The sequence below is a fragment of the Salvelinus fontinalis genome, chromosome 23 (genome assembly GCF_029448725.1).
Source record: "Salvelinus fontinalis isolate EN_2023a chromosome 23, ASM2944872v1, whole genome shotgun sequence".
Lineage (NCBI taxonomy): Eukaryota > Metazoa > Chordata > Actinopteri > Salmoniformes > Salmonidae > Salvelinus > Salvelinus fontinalis.
Window position 1 is genome coordinate 31,718,902 of NC_074687.1, and position 21,368 is coordinate 31,740,269.

General features: G+C 43.4%; 1 protein-coding gene across 1 annotated transcript; it reads right to left on the reverse strand.

Moving 5' to 3' along the window:
* Positions 1-214: 214 nt before the first annotated feature.
* LOC129821135 (raftlin-2-like) lies at positions 215-21,057 on the reverse strand. The gene is made up of 8 exons (XM_055878471.1): positions 20,383-21,057; positions 10,222-10,402; positions 8,877-9,169; positions 8,091-8,309; positions 5,150-5,256; positions 4,697-4,800; positions 4,493-4,571; positions 215-2,055 (listed from the first exon to the last, which is right to left on the reverse strand). Exons 1-8 carry the CDS (start codon positions 20,519-20,521, stop codon positions 1,846-1,848), a joined length of 1,332 nt encoding a protein of 443 aa, XP_055734446.1. The 5' UTR covers positions 20,522-21,057; the 3' UTR covers positions 215-1,845.
* Between the last annotated feature and the right edge of the window lie 311 nt (positions 21,058-21,368).

Here is a 21,368-nt window from a genome sequence, read left to right on the forward strand (position 1 = left end):
CTTTGTATAAATTGGCCCTATCTGTTGCAAATTAATTTCTAAGGTTTACGCCTCAACACCTTGATGAAGAAGGTTAAGGTGGCAGATGTGAATGTGGGGCCAAGCGCTTTAAAAGTAAAATGGGTCAGTAAATGTGAGAAATCATGGGCAGTGTATTTCTTAAGGATATAATGTATTTAAGCAGAGAATACAACTGCACGCAAAGAGGAACAAGAAAGGGAAATTCACTTTTTAATTAGATAAAACACCAATGACAACAAATTACAATTTCTCCAAAATGAAAACACTGCAACAGGTAGATAATACTGATTTGTTTCGCCATCCCCAAAAAAGGGAGCTCATTTAAAAACGTATTCTGTGCATCTCTAGTAATACTTCCTGTTAACATTATGATATGTACAGCAGCATGGTGTTGTTTTCTTATACAACAAGCCCTTCACATGATCAAACATTTAAAAGAGTCAACGGTCACTATCTCCTGAAGAAACTAGGACTTTTGTCTCAAGATCTGAGGAGAGGAATCTATATCATCACTGAGCAGAATGAAACAATTGAGGCCTGATAACCAGTACCATGTGGCTATGATGAAACAACTACCAGCTATTTCCAATGATAGAATAGGTGCAGGAACATAATATCTACTGATCCGATGCCAACTGGTAAAATTGTTATAAAACACTTAAGAAATATACACTAATGATGACATCATGAACAGATTAGTGAAAAATAGATGTTTAGCACCAATCAGACTCTGAATACAATGGCTCTAATGTACTGTATGTGTACATCTCAAAAAAGGTTTGAAATATTGTCCAATCGTTCCTACTTACTCAGGCACCCCTGTGGCTTGGCAGTCCTCTGTGTGTGTGTGTGTGTGTGTGTGTGTGTGTGTGTGTGTGTATATATATAAAAACACATCTGAACTCACCCAAGAAATGAATGTACAAACAAGCTTCTCCAGGCCTGAACTCAAACACACAGAGTTAAACACAACCATCACAGAAAGAGAGAGGGCTGTTTGTAATATGGCTGTACTCACCGCCAGGCCCATAGACAAGTCTGACCTGGATATTGTCAGTACCGCCAACACAGCGAACGTGTCTATTTGTCCACCTGATAAATGTTTACATCCTGCTGGGTGTGTTTATGGGAAAGGAGAGGAGGGAGAAGAGCTGGTGGCAGGATGTAGATAGGCTGTTTCTCTGAACCGTGTCACCTTGAGCCTGAGCAGACGTGATGTCACGTCAGAATGAGAGAGTTGTATTGAATTGAATTGAATTGAATAGAGGTGTTGGCAGTTCTAAAGGGGCTGGTGGATGAGTGGGTGAGGTGGTTTCCCAAAACAGGAACAATGTCTGAAACATGTGAGCAGGGACTGAAGAACAAAAACATTGGGACACATCTGTCCAACAGGTGTGTTGTGGGTCACAGGGAGTTTAGTCCAGAGGTCTGTCTGTGCACAGAGAGGTTCTTCCTGGTGTGTCCTGTGCTTCCTGCTTTGTGCTGGTGAGAGTTATGTGTGAATGTGTGTGTCTGTGTTCTCATCACATGAAAAGGTGCAGCGTGAACAATGTGATCTTTTTTAATCAGGACTAATAAGTGTGTGTGGAAGAATGTGGGTATGAGTAAAAGTGTCTCAATGTCAGTGAACACAGACTGCTTGGTTTTCCCAACAAAATGTTTTAAAAAAGGAAATAACACCATCTCAAAATGGTGCGTATGGCTTCATAATAAAATACATTAAAAAGTGCCAAGTTTTGCTTTCTAATATATGATCTTCTTGGTTAGGGAAGAGATTAGAGGGATAGATGGAGGGGTATATTATCTGTGTGTTAATCTCAGGGTTCACATGCACGTGACCTCTGCCGCCCCGTCGTCCTGCTCAAAGCCTCCCTCCTCCAGGTGGGACAGGGCGCTGGGGTACCCCCCTCCGAAGACGGGGAACCCCCCGATACCCCCCGCGGTGGGGGACAGCTCCTCAGTGGGGCGTGTTCGGGGGCTGCCCACACCACGACTCACAGAATGAGTGGCCACGTCCCTCTGCATGGACCCCGCCTGGGAGAGGACAAAGAGGTGAGGAAGAGTCTAGCATGCAGTGTTGACTTTGGCAGCTATTTTAGATTTAGTTTTAGTCTTGAAATACTTTTTAGTCTTCGTCACATTTTTGTCATTTTATCATTTGTTAGCTTTAGTTATTATCAAATGACTGGACAATGTTGTCACATAATAGTCAGTGCATCTTTTTCTATAAAATAATGAATATTTAGGTTACCGCTAACTTCCATCATGTGCACATTCAGATAGCCTTATCCAACTAGGCCTACTATCCCCTCATATACCTTAGCTGGCTACATTGATATTGTGGCAGATTGTAACCAATGACAACCATAATTAACATTATAGGCTATAAAGACTTGGCTACAGGTTAGACAATTTACAGCTCTGATTTTCTCCACATAACAGTCAAGGGTGGAAAAATAAATTGTAGCTTTCCAAAAATGCCAGAAGTATTACTGTACACCTAATATTCAACAAATACCATTTGTTTTTTCCCATAGGAAAAAAACTACCACAACTAGCATTTGTAGACCACGGCGCGAGATCGGCAGCACAGATAAATAAATAACAGTGCACATGGGAAAATATAGAGCTTCTGATGTGATCTTAGCAACAACAACAAAAAGCCTACATGAAAGTAAGAAAGAGAGTAAACATGATTGTTTCTAGTTGAGATCAGTTACAAGCCAAGTGTCCTGGCTTCGCAAGTTCAAAAGATTGATGAGTGTGACCACCTGGGAGCTTTGTGGGAGAGCGGGGCAGATCAGCTCAATCAGACCCTGCAACTGAAAGATGTTAATTCTGCCAATGAGAGGATTGCATGAAATATTCTGCATGTATGCATGTTTAGGACAAAACTATGGAAGCCTATTCCCGCCGATAATTAAAAATAAATAAATAGGCCAATGCTATCTCAAAATATCTTGGGGCCCAGAGTTTTCCTAATCTGGTTGACTAACCCAGTGGTTCTCAAACCTGTCCTCGTGGACCCCCAGCCGGTTCATGTATTTGATATTTCCCAGAACCAGAACCTGATTCAACTAATCATCAAGCCCTTGATTAGGTGAATCAGGTGAACTCGTTCTGGGATAAAACAAAATTGTGAAAATGTCTGGGGAACCCCGAGGGAAGGTTTGAGAACCACTGGACTAACCTAACCAGGTAACATTTCAGACCCTAGTTGGAGGGTATGACATAGTAGTAAATCAGCTAGAAAACGATTTTATAATCAGGACCTATGGTTAAAAAATAAATAGACATCTGCGATTGGACAATAGAACGAACAGGGCTGAGTTTGCTTTATGCAGTGTTGCATCGTGTAGGCCTTTGCATCTGTAATTAAAAGGTCACTCACACAGTATGTCATCACTATTGTGTCGATTGATTAATTCCAGTCAATAATTCTGGAATGATAAGGTCTAGGTAGCCTAGCCACCCGAAGTTTGAATATAAACCAAATTTGATCCCATTCACATATTCTCTTAACACAAATAAATAGGGCTATTTTAGGCTATAAATACTGTACATAGCTTAGGCTATAAATACATGACGTTACTGCTTCGATTCCCCTGGCCAGAGGATATCAGCTTCTCTAGGCTACCTGCGGCTGTGGTTGTTATCAGTAGGCTACAGTTGATCAGACAGAAACACAGATTAATTGTGCACAAATTGGCAAATCAGTCTAAACAACAGTACTTTGCCCTCATTTTCAATACTTTCGTGTCAATATTGTTAATCAAACCAAATTAAAAGTGATGGGGCACATGCCAACTCTTCACATGTTTGCCAGCGGCGCTGATCTTTGCAACATGGATAGATGGAAATTGCCACAATGCTACAAATGACAAAAGATATCCTATATGTATGTTCTACTACCTCAAAATTTGGAGTTAGTATCTCGAGATAGTATCAACATTTTTGAGTGTCGGAAATGGGCTTTCTTACAAAACAGATGAAAAGGAGTTTAATGTCAAATTAAATGTCCATTGGGCTCCCAAGTGGCACAGCGGTCTAAGGCACTGCATCTCAGTGCTAGAGGCGTCACTACAGACCCTGGTTCGATTCCAGGCTGTATCACAACCGGCCGTGATTGAGAGTCCCATTTGTAGGATATTTTTTATTGTTGATGAAAATGTACACTGCTACCATGTACCTGTGATGATTTAAAATGTTCTATGCAATAACACCAAATGTTTTGCAGATAATCAGGGATGTCATCAAAGTCCTGCCTGAATATCTAATTAAAACAACTAACATCATATCGAATGCTAGTGTATCAATGTAATACAATTAATTGATTAGTATGATAATGCCAAATCTCACTTTGATTTCATTTTCTTTATCTTATAACAAAAACCCACAAGGGGCAGTATTGTCCCAAAAATAACAACTTCCCTGGTGTAGTATTTTGTGCTAACTGAAGCCAAGTCCTCACCTGGTTCCCCTGTGGTACTGAAGACGTCTTGACTGGTCTCTGTAGGAACACCACCTGCTTGGTGGCCAGATTACCATCACTGGAGAAACACAATCAATATATTATAAAAGGAAAATCCTCATAGAAGGCCTGATGACGGTCTACAAAATGGACGAGTTTGTTCCGAGAAGGACCATCAAGCAAAACATAAATTATGTGTGTTACCTGTCATGGCGGATGATAGGTGTGGGCAGGACACAGGTGAGCAGCCAGCCAAACTCAGCCAGTGTGTGAAGGAGTGGCCCGTAATCTGTCTTCACATCAGAACCCTATACAGCACAGCAATGATGTCACACACTGGATACAGGTAATTGTAGCATGTTTTCTACACTTGTTTATCCATCTTGTAGTATTATGATTAAAGTTGTTGGTACACAAAAACACTCCTGAGACACATTATGTTACTCGCAAGTGAATGTCATTCACCACAACTAGTTGTTTGAGCTGTGTTTACTTGGACACACACAGAGACGTAACTGTAATGCTAATCTCTCTCTCCTCCAACAGGATCTTCCCCAGAGAATATCTACCTACTGCAACACATTCACCTGTCCTCACTGGCTGAACCACACACACACACATACATACACACAGGTAACACACACACGGCTCTCTGACCTCGATGACGGTCCACTGCTCCACTACGATGGTGTCGTTGGCAGGAGGGGCAGTGCTTCTCTCCTCATAGACAAACAGCCCCTCTAGAGACCTGGGCACGGGCTCACCTGAGACAACACACACAGACAATCAGTCAGCAAACTACAGTATCAACATACAATGCATATCTACCAGACAACACACACTCAAACGCTATGAGTTACACAAATCCAAATCAGTGGACAGACGTTCATCAGCAGATACCTTTACTGTAGCGGCTGAAGTGCATTGTGAACAATGCTCTACATGTGGCAGTGAATTCCAGTTAGTACAGAAAGTACACTACCGGTCAAACGTTTTAGAACACCTACTCATTCAAAGGTTTTTCTATTTTTTTACTATTTTCTACAATGCAGAAAAATAGTGGAGACAAACCATGAAATAAAGCATATGGAATCATGTTGTAACATTTTTTTTTTAAACAAATCAAAATATATTTAAGAGGTGACATTCTTCAAATAGCCACACTTTGCCTTGATGACAGCTTTGCACACTCTGCATTCTCTCAACCAGCTTCATGAGGTAGTCACCTGGAATGCATTTCAATTAACAGATGTGCCTTCTTAAAAGTTAATTTGTGGAATTTCTTTCCTTCTTAATGCGTTTGAGCCAATCAGTTGTGTTGTGATAAGGTAGGGGTGGTATAGAGAAGATAGCCCTATTTAATTAAAACATTTTATTTAACAAGGCAAGTCAGTTAAGCACAAAGTCTTATTTACAATGGTGGCCTAGGAACAGTGGGTTAACTGCCTTCTTCAGGGGCAGAACGACAGATTTTTACCTTGTCAGCTCGAAGATTCAATCAGCAACCTTTCAGTTACTCGCCCAACGCTCTAACCACTAGGCTACCTGCTGCCCTTACCTGCTATGGTAAAAGACCAAGTTCATACTACAAAAACAGCTCAAATAAGCAAAGAGAAACGACAGTCAATCATTACTTTAAGACATGAAGGTCAGTCAATCCGGAAAATTTCAAGCACTGAAAGTTTTTTCAAGTACAGTCGCAAAAACCATCAAGCGCTATGATGAAACTGGCTCTCATGAGGACTGCCACAGGAAAGGAAGACCCAGAGTTACCTCTGCTGCAGAGGATAAATTCATTAGAATTAACTGCACCTCAGATTGCAGCCCAAATAAATGCTTCAGAGTTCAAGTAACAGACACATCTCAACATCAACTGTTCAGAGCAGACTTCGTGAATCAGGCCTTCGTGGTCGAATTGCTGCAAAGAGACCACTACTAAAAGACACCAATAAGAAGAAGAGACTCGCTTGGGCCAAGAAACACGAGCAATGGACATTAAACCAGTGGAAATCTGTCCTTTAGTCTGATGAGCCCAAAGTTGAGATTTTTGGTTCCAACCGCCGTGTCTTTGTGAGACGCAGAGTAGGTGAATGGATGATCTCTGCATGTGTGGTTCCCACCATGAAGCATGGAGGAAGGGTGATGGTGTAGGTGTGCTTTGCTGGTGACACTGTCTGTGATTTATTTAGAATTCAAGGCACACTTAACCAGCATGGCTACCACAGCATTCTGCAGCGATACTCCATCCCATTTGGTTTTCGCTTAGTGGGACTCACATTTGTTTTTCAACAAGACAATGACCCAACACACCTCCAGGCTGTGTAAGGGCTATTTGACCAAGAAGGAGAGAGATGGAGTGCTGCATCAGATGACCTGGCCTCCACAATCACCCAACCTCAACCCAATTGAGATGGTTTGGGATGAGTTGCACCGCAGAGTGAAGGAAAAGCAGCCAACGAGTGCTCAGCATATGTGGGAACTCCTTCAAGACTGTTAGAAAAGCATTCCAGGTGAAGCTGGTTGAGAGAATGCCAAGAGTGTGCAAAGCAGTCATCAATGCAAAGGGTGGTTACTTTGAAGAATCTCAAATATATTTTTATTTGTTTAACACTTTTTTGGTTACTACATGATTATTGGTTACCATGTTATTTCATAATTGTGATGTATATGTAGAAATTAGTAAAAATAAAGAAAAACCCTTGAATGGGTAGGTGTTGTAAAACTTCACTGGGAGTGTATGTCATTAGAATGACAATGAACTAGTTACAGACATTGAGAAGTAGGCTGTGTGCATATGCGTGCACACAAGAATGTGCCTGTGTGTGTGAGAGAGCGACAGAGAGAGACCCCCGTGTGCTATATTCCCAGGCCCCAGATGTCTACAAATGATGTGGATTTTCGCGGCTGCTGCCAGTCTATGGCGTAACAGGAAGCCAGGTCGGGAGGTTGGGAATAGAGCTCCAAATATAGCTACAGTGGGAGAGATAAGGGAGGAGGAAGGTAGGAGGAGGCAGAGAGGGGTAGAAAGGAGGAGGAGCAGGAGGAAGAGGAGAAGGGGGAGGGTGGAGAGAGGAGGAGGAACTAAGGGACAGGAAGTGACTCATCCAGGGGACGTAGGGGGAGGGGAGACAAAACATAAAAGGAGCCGATATTTGAGAAAACACAAAAATGGATAAAGTAGCAGAATGAGAGGGGTGGATGAGGACAAAGTGTTCTTAATCTCTCTATACTTTCTGGTCCTCTGGAGCTCAGTTGGTAGAGCATGGCGCTTGCATTGCCAGGATATTTGGTTCGATTCCCTGGACCACCCACACGTTCAAAACATATGCATGCATGACTAAGTCACTTTGGATAAAAGCGTCTGCTAAATGGCATATATAAATGTATTATTATTATTATTATTAAATCCCATCCTCTCTTGCAGAGAAGTAAAGTGTCATCATTACACTAATGCTCTTTGCTGGAGATCTTACAACTCCAAAGCAAGATGTCACAGCATGTATGTTGTTATTGCTTTTTAAGCTTGGTGTGGCAGTTATACAGTATGAATCTTACATCCACCTTAAGAGTCTCTCTATATCTTAGCATTTGACAGTACCTTTGGGTGTGTCCCAGTACACAAACGAGTCTACCAATGACCAGCCTTTGCGGTAGTAGGCTGCGGTCAGCTCCAGCCAATCGGCCTCCAGCGCGCTGACCACCTGACCCTTCCTGGACACACGCATGGACAGTGCCCCCTGGTGGTACTGACATGCCAGAGCTTCCAGTGGAGCACAGCCTGGTGCCCATGAGTGGAAGAACACCAGCAACCTTAGGTCTGAGACAGGGGGGGAAGTGGTAGAGGGTCAGATCAAGAGAACAAGAAATAAGGTGCAGAGACAACAGACATTGGGTCTATGTGAACTCTAACGTGAACTCATCTCGCCCTACTTAGGACGAGGACATCTCAGTCTGTATGGTTGTCTCTGTGGTGAGGAGTTTAGCCCAGCTTGGTGGGTGAGGGTTAGCTGACTGACATGCAGAGGCCTCTCCTACCCCAGAGCCATCAGTCAGTGTCTTCCACACAACACAGAGTTAAACTGAACATCCCTGACAGTCCGGGGGAGAGGGGGATGAGTAGTGTTGAAGGGAGAAACAAATCTAGGACTCCACAGTGTGGCTGTGATGTGTTCAGCATTTTGAGGTTGTGTGACGTTAAGAGGAGATAGCAGATATAGCCCACATGTCAACATTGTTAAGGGGAGGAGACAGATGAGAGGAGAGAAGATAAGTAGTCTCGTGTTGCCATCCTTCCAAGTCGTGAGAAAGTGGAAGCCTGGGAGCTGAACAGAAGAGAGGGGAAGAGAAGACGAGACAAAAAGAGAAGAGAAAACTAGTATCTCACCAGGGCTGTAGGTAGGGCTGTGATCCTCCAGTTCTCCTTCTCCAGGTGGGGTACATGGAGGAGTGTGTGGGGGGGATCGATAGCCTCTCCTGGGGCTAGGCACCCTGCCGTTACTGCCCCCTCCTCCAGCCTGCTGGAGCACTGAGCCCACAAACCTCACTCCGCCCCGGGCACTACTGTTCACCCTGTCGATCAGTGCTCTAACAGTGTCGTCTGTCAGGGACTCCCCTGGGATAGGCCACTCCTCCACCCTCAGCACAGGGACACTGTGACACATGGACACCACCTGCTTACTAAGAGACAGAGAGAGGAGAGAACAGAAGAAAGGAGAACAGAACAGACACACAGACGTTCACAGTCATTGTACTGCAGGTTCAAACTGGTAATCACAAACTGCATACAGGGCATTCATTCATCATTCATGTGTTTTGACTGTTAGCTACTCTGAGACTGTAAAGCCATGTCTAATCTGTATGCATTAGCTTGGTAAATAGTCTCATGCTACAGAGCCCTGTCCAGCCGGAGAGTTCATACTTGATTTGTTTTTGTCAGTGTTTGCAGACAGAATTCATAATTTATTAATTGGCCATGCATGAGATGGCTACTACTTTCTAAACATAAACAACCATACTAAATAGGAGGTATATATATATATATACATACATACATACATACATATACATACATACATACATACATACATATACATACACACACATACATATCCAATTTGTAAGTCGCTCTGGATAAGAGCGTCTGCTAAATGACTTAAATGTAAATGTAAATGTACATACATACACACACACACATTGTAGTATATGTATATTCAAATAAAAGACCATCACATTTTAATAATATTAATATGTAATATTACAGGTTTGATAATAACACAGAAGGTACCATGTGTGAGATTCTGAGGCCCTATTGGCCTTGAGAGAGCTGTTGTTGTCAGGGTACATTTCTACCCAATGGCAACCCCTGCAGCTCAGAGCCCCACAAAACATACTCTCCAGGAGTCTCCCCCTAACCCCTCCCCCTTAAACAGCAGTCTGACCTCCCACTGAAGTTGCATTAAATATGCAGCTACATCATCTATCATTCATCTATTTAGCAGGTTGGATGGGTTAAGGCTGGGTGGCTTGTTCTAATGCTGAGCTCAGATTAAGGGATGGGTGGGAGGGTTATGGGTTGTGGCGGCCCCTAGTCTAGGCACAGATCTAAGGTAAGTTTTGTGCTTTACCTCCCAAATGGTTCAAACTGATTCTAGAACGGGGCAATTCTACCTGGAGTGGCTGTCTGTGTGTGTGTACGTGCCTTCAGGCATGCATGCTTGTGTGTCTGGTACCTGGGTCGTGGGCGGGCCAGGATGGCTCGGTAGAGCAGGCTGAAGGGCAGGGAACGCGTGCGTCCAACAGAGAGAATAATGGGATGCAGAGTGGTGAGGACATAGCCCTGGGTGTAGTAGGGCTGCAGGGCCTGGGACAGCTCACACAGAGAGGACACATACTGCACCGTGGGGCGACTACCTGAAGGGGGAGGAGAGGAGAGGAGAAAGAAAAACAGAAAGGAAGTGGCAAGGAGAGGGGAGATGAGACATGGGGAGGATGAGGAGAAGAACAGAGGGAAAAAAGGGGCAAGGAGAGGAGTAAATAAGGAAGATGAAAGAGAGAAGGAGACAGAGGAACACAGTGAGTCAATAAAATCACCAGAAACTCCTGCATAAAGAATAGAGGAAGGAGGAGTAGAGGCTAGCAGCATGACATCTGTCTTCCTCAGTCTGTAGTCTAACTCCAGAGGTTAAGTCTGTCCTGAACTGAACACCAATCAGATCTTCTCGTCTGTCTGTCTGTGTGTCGTATAATCTCTTTAAGCAGGCCCTAACTATTCCATAGTCATTCCCAGAGGAGATAAGAGGGGAAATGCTGAGGTATTCACACAGAGAGAAAGTGGAGAGTAGAAGGCCCGTCTGGAGACTCTGGACCTTCCCATAAGCAGACACTTTACTGTAGCAGACAGACACTCTTATGCAGAGCGACTTAATCATTAAATAATGCTGCCAGTCTCACACTTTAACAGCACAGCACATCACTTAAACTCTTCTCATGGTGTACAGCTAACAGTTCCAAAATAAGACATCTCCTCTTGCTATGCTGATGGTTTCTCTTCTACCACCAGTAACCCTGACAACCCTAACCCAGGGCAGGCCCTGATGAGAGGACACCACCATAGAACCACCAGTAACCCTGACAACTCTAACCCAGGGCAGGCCCTGATGAGAGGACACCACCATAGAACCACCAGTAACCCTGACAACTCTAACCCAGGGCAGGCCCTGATGAGAGGACACCACCATAGAACCACCAGTAACCCTGACAACTCTAACCCAGGGCAGGCCCTGATGAGAGGACACCACCATAGAACCACCAGTAACCCTGACAACTCTAACCCAGGGCAGGCCCCGATGAGAGGACACCATAGAACCACCACCACCACCACATACTCTGCTATATATACACACTGTAGCTTACCAGCTACCTCTCCAGCTGTGGTGTTAATGTGGTAGTGCCTCGCTTACATTGGTTACATAGATATTCTAGGGGTGTTGCATTAAGTCATGTGTTGCTGGGGTTCTTTTTTTGGTTTCGGTTGGTTTGCAGTGTTGTTGCAGGGCGGCAGGTAGCCTAGCGGGTTAGAGCGTTGGGCCTGTAACCGAAAGGTTGCCGGTTTGAATATCCGTGCCGACAAGGTGAAAAATCTGTCAATGTGCCATTGAGCAACCCTAAGGAACTATGGCTGCCCCTGTAAAACAACATTTCACTGCAGCTAGCCAGTGTATGTGACAATAAAACATATGTTGGTGCTGCTGGATAGTTGTCTGTGTTGAGGGGGCATTGTGTTAAGGTTTGTTGATAACATGTGACTAGTCTGTGTCTGGTAGAGTTGTTTCTATAGTTTTCTCACGGCTCTGTCTGGAGACCTATAGCATCACCATACATCCTGTGTTCACAAAGAGGTTCTGTTCACAGGGCTGTCTCGGCGCCGGAGACATACACTCACACACGAAAGTTAACACAATCACAGTCAAGCATGCATGTAAGCACACACAAAACAAACACCAAATCCCATTTTTACACATAAAAACACGCTCCACACATTCCAACTGACGGAACAAGCTCATCATATATTTACACACATTCACACACAAAACACACTCCCACTCAAATCTCATACACACACACACTCTCCCACACAAACACCTCTGAGACTGAGATAACAGCTTGTTACTGGAATTTCTGCCTTGTGAATTTGGCAGGGCCTGGCTGAATTTGGCTATGGTTTAAAACATCCTGGCAAGTCCAGGTCATAGTGAAATCTCTAGACGGGAGGGTGGCCAGGGAAGCAGTGGAAGAGAAGCTTTTGAACTGGTGGTATCTCTGTCATCTCAGCATTTGTGTCTGAGTGTATGTGTCTGTTGGATCCCACCTGAGCTGTAGAGCAACGAAAATGACATTTTGACCAAAAGCTCCCTAGAGGAGCTCAACGCCGGGCTATTAATCCAGTCTCTCTCCCTCCCTCACACACACACACACACACACACACACACACACACACACACACACACACACACACACACACACACACACACACACACACACACACACACACACACACACACACACACACACACACACACACACACACACACACACGTCTCTCTCGCCTGGGCTCTTTTGTCCCTCTCCGTCTCCCTTCTTTCGGCCACCTCACACCCCCCCATTACCACGGCTCACCCTTGTCAACCCACACACTGAGCCCTCTGTTCTCTACTGTGTGTGAGAAAAAGAGAGGAGAGGGGGAAGAGAGAGGGGCCGACTGTGGAAAGAAGGAGGGAAATGGGGAGAAATTAGAGGGGGAAGGAGATACCAAGTGTGGCGCAAAAAAGGGGTTTACAAGAAAGATTTTATGAGCCAGAAAGCTTGTGTGTGAAAAGGAAAGCTTGTATAAAAGTGAGGAAGAGGGAAAGAAAGCTGGCAAAAGAAGAAAGGTGAGTAAGAAGAGAAAGAATGAGGGTAGAAGGAGACTTAAGGAAATTGAGAGGAAAGAGAAAAGTGATGCTGGATTCCAAATATAGGCATTTCCATTGAAAAGAACCCATGAGTACCAATATGTGAAGTTCATAGGAACATATCAAATTGGGTGTCAAATGAAATCTAAGAGTCCATATCTTGGGGAATTTAAGGCATAGAATTTTTTTTCACCAATTTTCCAAAATGTGGCATAAATTAAGGCATTGATTTCTGGATAAATAGATGAAACAAGAAATCTACCAGAAAAAGTCTTAAAAGGTATCAGAAATACATCAAAACACAATCATGTTGATGTGAAGGACCCCTACTAGAATTACCCCCCCCCAACAAAATCAGAAAATAATTACTGCAACTGAATTGGCTATAATTACCTGATTCTTCAGGAAATGTTGGTAATTAACAGAAAATCTAACAGAATTTAGGTAATTTATACTTGAATAACAGAAGAAAAAAAATGTATTCATATATTGTATTCATGTATTATACCTGTGTCCATACATGACTTTCTAATAGATAGACCGTATGGTTCAAGAGAAAATAGCCTACTCAACAGAATCTAATCAACGATGGCATTATTTTCTATTAACTCTTCCAACTGTGTTCACAATGGACACCAGATTGACGTTAAAACATTGACAACAAATACAATGCCTAGAGAATTTCTTCACATTTTATTGTATTATGAAGTGGGATTAAAATGGATTTAATTGTCATTTTTTGTCAACAATCTGCACAAAATAATCTGTAATGTCAAAGTGGAATGATAAATCAACAAAAATACTAATATACCTTGATTAGATAAGTATTTCCAAGCCAAACCTTCATACCACAACCGCTACACACAGCCTACATTGTTTTCACATTAGCTAACGTCATAGTCAACAAAGCGACTAAAACTAACGTGTTAGTAAACCCGCTACAATCATGCAGTATAGTGTACAGCAAGCAGTTTAGCAGTTAAACCGGCAAGGCCCAGTTGACAATAAATTAATATAACCAAAAACGTACCTTGACTTGCAGTGTTGGATAGCCATAGCTAACATAGTATCCCTCTCTGTTTGAGCTGGTGTATGAGTAGGCTAAACTATCTAGCTGCATTCGTTAGCTAAGTAAGTAGGAAAAAAATACAACAAAATTTAGCTAGCTCTCTCTCTCTCACTTCTCCTTCATTTTTTAAGAAATGAATTTGTTAAAAACTGTTCAACTATTATCTTTCTCTTTGAGTTAGCTACTCACCACATTTTATGCACTGATGTGCTAGCTAGCTGTAGCTTATGCTTTCAGTACTAGATTCATTCTCTGATCCTTTGATTCGGTGTACAATCATGACAGTTCATGCTGCAAGAGCTCCAATAGATTGGAGGACGTCCTCTGGAAGTTGGAATAATTACTGTGTAAGTCTATGGAGGGGGGTGAGAACCATGAGCCTCCTAGGTTTTATATTGAAGTCAATGTACCCCAGAGGAGGACAGAAACTAGCTGTCCTCCAGCTACACCATAGTGCTGCCCCAGAGAGTGCTACTGAGGCTACTGTCGAACTTCATTGCAAAACAGTGTTTTAATAAATTATTTGGCGACGTGAATATATTTAGTATAGTTTGATCCCCCCAAAAATGGTTTTAATGTTCGTCCTCCCCTTCCTCCGCTGAGGAGCCACCACTGGTGAAATTGCACGTACACTCCAGGAATAAACATGAGAGGACAGAGAGTGTGGAAAGAATTATCCTAATATGATTACCAAGGCACCATCTTTCTAAAATTATCTGCCGAAATTGTTGCAACTCCTATTACTAGCCTGTTCAACCTCTCTTTCGTATCGTCTGAGATTCCCAAAGATTGGAAAGCTGCCGCGTTCATCACCCTCTTCAAAGGGGGTGACACTCTAGACCCAAACTGCTACAGACCTATATCTATCCTACCCTGTCTTTCTAAGGTCTTCGAAAGCCAAGTGAACAAACAGATTACCGACCATTTCGAATCACACCGTACCTTCTCCGCTATGCAATCTGGTTTCAGAGGTGGTCATGGGTGCACCTCAGCCACGCTCAAGGTCCTAAACGACATCATAACCATCATCGATATGAGACATTACTGTATTCATCGACCTGGCCAAGGCTTTCGACTCTGTCGATCACCACATTCTTATTGGCAGACTCGACAGCCTTGGTTTACCAACTACTACTCTGATAGAGTTCAGTCTATCAAATCGGAGGGCCTGTTTTCCGGACCTCTGGCAGTTTCTATGGGGGTGCCACAGGGTTCAATTCTCAGGCTGACTCTCTTCTCTGTATACATCAATGATGTCGCTCTTGCTGCTGGTGATTCTCTGATCCACCTCTGCGCAGACAACACCATTCAGTATACTTCTGGCCCCTCTTTGGACACTGTGTTAACTAACCTCCAGATGAGCTTCAATGCCATACAACTCTCCTTCCGTGGCCTCCAACTGCTCTTAAATGCAAGTAAAACTAAATGCATGCTATTCAATCGATCACTGCCTGCACCTGCCCGCCCGTCCAGCATCATTACTCTGGACGGCTCTGACTGAGAATACGTGGACAACTACAAATACCTAGGTGTCTGGCTAGACTGTAGTTAAGCATCTCCAGACTCACATTAAGCATCTCCAATCCAAAATTAAATCTAGAATCGGCTTCCTATATCGCAACAAAGCATCCTTCACTCATGCTGCCAAACATACCCTCGTAAAACTGACCATCCTACCGATCCTCGACAATGTCATCTATAAAATAGCCTCAAACACTCTACTCAACAAATTGGATGCAGTCTATCACAGTTCCATCCGTTTTGTCATCAAAGCCCCATACACTATCCACTACTGCGACCTGTACGCTCTCGTTGGTTGGACCTCGCTTCATACTCGTCGCCAGACCCACTGGCTACAGGTTATCTACAAGTCTCTGCTAGGTAAAGGCCCGCCTTATCTCAGCTCACTGGTCACCATAGCAGCACCCACTCGTAGCACGCGCTCCAGCAGGTACTGTATATCTCACTGGTCACCCCCAAAGCCAATTCATCCTTTGGTCGCCTTTCCTTCCAGTTCTCTGCTGCCAATGACTGGAACGAACTGCAAAAATCACTGAAGCTGGAGACTCTTACCTCCCTCACTAGCTTAAAGCACCAGCTGTCAGAGCAGCTCACAGATCACTGCACCTGGACATAGACCATCTGTAAACAGCCCATCTACCTACCTCATCCCCATACTGTATTTATTTATTTATCTTGCTCCTTTGCACCCCAGTATCTCTACTTGCACATTCATCTTCTGCACATCTACCATTCCAGTGTTTAATTGCTATATTGTAATTACTTCGCCACCATGGCCTATTTATTGCTTTAACTCCCTTATCTTACCTCATTTGCACTAACTGTATATAGACTTTTTGTTTTCTTTTTTTCTACTGTATTACTGACTGTATGTTTTGTTTATTCCATGTGTAACTCTGTGTTGTTGTATGTGTCGAATTGCTATGTTTAATCTTGGGCAGGTCGCAGTTGCAAATGAGAACTTGTTCTCAACTAGTCTACCTGGTTAAATAAAGGTGAAATAAAATAAATATACCGTTCTGCCAATCAGGGCCCCGCGACTTCACTGGAAACTCCAGTTAGCCGAGCAGAGCAAAATTGATTCTTCACAGTGTGTTAAACTATATCACTACACCAGCCAGGTTTGAAATGTACCACTGCCCTTGTAGTCTCCTCCAAATGTAATATAAACTCTATAATCAGAGATAATCCAGCATTTTCTAGGGTCTGGTTCCAGTCAGATTAACACAGAGAGAAAAATAGAAAAGAGATTATAGTAGATTGTGGTTGCGTTGAAATTGTTCTGGAATTACATCCGCATATGGTCCAGGTGAGGCGGAACTTAATTTGCCACACAGACAAATACCAACATCTAGCTTGGTTCCAGGTCTGTTTCTGCCGTCTTGCCAACTCCTATGGTCATTGGAGTAAGAATGACCATATGAGTTGGCAAGACAGCACAAATAGATCTGGGTCCATGCTACTAAGAACAGGAGGCTGATGAGAATCCAGGCCTAGCAGTCAATGGAGGTAAACAACCTTGGAAAGAGAAGTGATAATATTTTAGGATAGCGGGGTGGTTGGATACACTTATCCCTCATCCCTAAATCCTTTAATCTTTCAGTCTATCCTCCTATCCAACTAATATCCTCTAGGGGCGGGACCACACCAGTATCTCCATACTCATTAGTATCATGGCAAGAAAACAAAGCGGATTTAACTTCTTTAGGAATACACTAGTAATGTTGCAAACATCATGTTGTCATCCAGAGTCACATGTATTTCTTTTCCAAGCTATAGCACACAATATGTTAAATACAGCAGGTTTTTAAAGGACCAAAGAGTTCGATCTGCTTCGTGTTTTCATTTTTGCCATGGAAAAAACATCGGCCCAGCCCAAATATCCTCCCAGCCAGCTTGAATTATTAATCTCTCTAGCTACCTCTGTACAACCACAAATCCAATCTCTCGACCTATCACCCCTCTGCCCGTTAATTTATCCATCTAGCCATCCATCCAGCCATCCCCTTTACATCTCTCCATCCCCCACTCAGCCCAGTAGAGCCCCTGTGGATCAACAGTGTGAGGCCCACCCTGCCCCCCCTCTTCATGGGCTGCCGTCCAGCCTCTGTCCTGGGTCCAGCTGAGCTCTCCAGACCCCCCTTCCTCCCTCGATCCACACTGACTGTACTGCGGGGCTAAACTAATCAGCATGCGAGGCTTTAGCCATTAGACATTAGCCACTTTGATGTGATGCCCCTGGCCTCTGCTTCCGCCACAGGGAGGAGTAATGGTGCTTTAAAAGGAGGCCAAGCTACTGGGCTGGGCTGCTACTGGGCTGAGGGGTGGGGGTGTGCATGTGAGGGAAGATGCAGCCAGGGAATGGCTTAGGAGAGAGGTTGTGTGTGTGTCCCAGAAATGTTTCTTCGTTTCAAGGAGAACTGAGGGAGAGAAGAGGGAACATGTAGTGGGTTCTAACTAGTCCCCAATCTTCAGGCAGGTCCAGTGTTGATGCTAACACTAATGTCAATACTGAAGCTAAATCCCACTAGTTTGGCATAAAGCAGAGAACAGCAATGAAACTGATCCAAGATGGATGATTAAGGACGCTAGTTCTAATCTTTATTAATCTGCCCGTTTGGCTCTGCCTCACACTGAAACATCTGGCTCAGAGGCTCTGGAGGAGAGAACATGGTAGTAAGCCGTCAACCTAGCCACCTATCCAGTGGAATACCCTGGTACTGGAGGTCATGGGAGTCACATTTGACTTGGGAAGGTACAGTACCTATAGCAAGCATCAAATGTCAATCAAATGTGGCTAAGCTCATCTCATAACGAACTAAGACAAGTAATGCTTTGATAATGTGTAGCACAGACAGGCACACAATACAGCAGTACCTAGAGGCATTCAAAGGAGTAGGTACGGTCTGGCTGCACCTTTAAACCCTTGAGAGTCATGTTGAATTATAAGCATAATATTGTTTTCATTTCCAGCCTCTTGGAGTGTGCCTGCTACTCAACCGTCAGTGTGTGGGTCTCTATACACGCCTGTACAGCAGCTGACAGTGCAGTCAGAGGTATTCTATTACTTTTATTTGACCATGCTGGTCATCTATGAACATTTGAACATCTTGGTCATGTTCTGTTATAATTTCCACCCGGCACAGCCAGAAGAGGACTGAACCATAGCCTGGTTCCTCTCTAGGTTTCTTCCTAGGTTCTGGCTTTTCTAGGGAATTTTTCCTAGACACCGTGCTTCTACACCTGCATTGCTTGCTGTTTGGGGTTTTAGGCTGGGTTTCTGTACAGCACTTTGTGACATCAGCTGATGTAAGAAGGGCTACATAAATACATTGATTGATATTCTGGAGATGTGCCGTTTGCTTTGCCTCAAGGCATCTGCAGGCCAGGTGCTCCTCATTAAGGAATGGAGCTCAGTCCCGTTTAGGATTATGTATGCTCCAAAACAGACCCTCAGGCTGTCTATATATCTACAGTATATACAGTATTTAGGGTTGAACTTGACAACATGCACCACAGTCCAAATATGCACACAGTAGTAAATACCATTTGATATTTACATTAAGCAGTACTTCATTATTTCAATAATGTCTATGAGGCCGTGTTTTTTTCTTGACAAGGATTTCTGTTGGTATGGAAGTCACCACAACCAGCCTAGACAGACAGGGACTCCTAAATCCAGTTGAACAGGATTTGGCTGGTGTGGAGGAAACCCATGACTTTCTCCTTATCTCCCAAAGAAACTAAGGTCACTAAACTGTTGAGGCAGTTTACGGACTCACGCACACACTTATTGAGAATATATACGAAAATGTATTTAGGCTATGTCCAGATAAGGGCTGGTGTGTGCTGTAGAATAAGAGTGACTGTATCAACTAGTGGGCTTTACTCCAAACCCCTGAACTGGGAGCCCAGCCACCTTCTACTGTGTCCATTATTCTGCAAGCCCAAACCCAATAACCCATGTAGACATAACCACATCCTCATATCTAAAGCTCATAGGCCTAACCATAAGGACAGAGGCTCCACAGTGAGAAAGATAGTGGTGACTCACACTAGGGAGCCTCAGTCTACAGAGTCAAATACATTACACTTATTTATTAGGGAATGGGGTTGAACACAGTTATATGGGTTCAGTGCCATTATTTGGGTTCTACCAGATACTAAACTAACAACAATCCATCCAAAGTGGCATACACCACTGTTTACATGGCTGGCTTCTAGCTAAACAAATGTTGGCATTATTTCCCTTCCAAATAGGTCATAGGTACATCAACCAGTCCCAAGCTCCTCATGTTGTAGAGATTACACTAAAAACACTGCATTCTGACAAAGAATGCTGTTGCACTTTCAGATGATCAGAAATCCTCTTATAATGTGGTGGCAGGTGTCTGTGAGATTAGGACAGAAGGTAAGGTATTTTTCCTTTCACATAGATGCGCGAATGCACACACATTGGAAGAGAGGGGGTAAAGAAAAAAACTTCGACCTATTTCTCTGGATGATAAAATGACAGCACTGTTGCTAGGAGAGAGGACCTGAGCCACTGCATAGGATACACACGTGTAGTGTTCCAATTAAGATCAGCCACATGAAAGACCATTGAGGCCTATTTGAAAAACAAACCTGCCATTTGTAAACCACTGTTCAAAAACCAAAATCCATACATAGTGAAAATAGTGACAAGCTTTAAAAGCACCTAACCCAGGTTATTTCAGAGGAAAATAGTAATTCATGTTTTTCGTTCGTTCATTCGGTTAGTATAACCTAGTCAATGTCTAAAGAAACATTGTTTAGAATATATCCTAAGTATTATGCTTAATCTATCAAGGTGAGACCCAAATGCATACCTTCCAAACTGAAATCCAGTAGCACATACTCGTAAACGGTGTCGGTTTTGATCTCTACTTGTGGTCTCTTCAGAGTGGAGTAGATCTTCCCGGGGCTGCTGTCCTCCGGGTCTTCCAGTTTCCTCAATCCGCAGCCCATAGTGCTGTGGTGGGATATCCAGCTCAAACTGCACGGGCACGGTGACGGGAAGAGCCCGCTCCGCTATACAAACAGTTTTGCTCTTGCTATGGAGTTAACGGGATTACTCCATCCCCGGAGACGCTATTAATCCGTTTGAGTGCCGCCGGATAATCACTGTTATTATTTATTTTTTGGGGCAATTGTACAGTGAGAATATTATTTTTCTCTAAAAACTTATGTTGCAACGAAACGTGCGTCTGGAGCGTGCAGCTCTCGTTCCCTCTTGAAAAAAACTCACGGAAAAAGTTACATTTGACAACTCCTCTGCGCGAGCGGCTACTTTGTTGCAAACGTCGATGAATTGTCAACAAATCCACTTTTGGTTTTATTTTCACCGATAAAACGATATCACTTGTAGCTTATCACCAGCACCAAATCGTCTAAACGAGAGTGGTTTCAGTAAAGCCGAATAATACGTCTGTGAGTGATTTAGAAAAGCCAAAGCAGCTTGCAGGAGACAGAAAAAATGGGAGGACCGAAGGAGGTGATTTGGGCAGCAACAACAACCACTAATGTCTAACTGAGGAAGTTGTAGCCTAGCTCTATTTTTATGGTATTCTGTCACACTTCATGTAGTTTAGGTCATAGATAATATAACATTGTTCAACCTCTATAGTTTAGGTTTGTGCTATTTAGTGCAAAGAAAATACACTGTTACCCTACTACTGCAGGGCAGGGTAACCTTTTCAGGTTATATGGAGTTGCTTATATAATTAGACCATACTTTTGTATGAATTTACAACCCCAGTAACGTTAGATCATATTGAGGGCATTGGTATAATTCAAAGCCACCGGAGACTGCTAT

Bases quoted from the DNA above. Each gene is read 5' to 3' on its own strand.
- LOC129821135 (XM_055878471.1), bottom strand. From the start codon at position 20,521: ATGGGCTGCGGATTGAGGAAACTGGAAGACCCGGAGGACAGCAGCCCC. The intron at 10,403-20,382 runs GTATGCATTTGG...CTCCCCCTTCAG, and splicing joins ACTGGATTTCAGTTTGGAAG to GTAGTCGCCCCACGGTGCAG. The intron at 4,572-4,696 runs GTAACACACATA...GTGTTTCTCCAG, and splicing joins CCTATCATCCGCCATGACAG to TGATGGTAATCTGGCCACCA.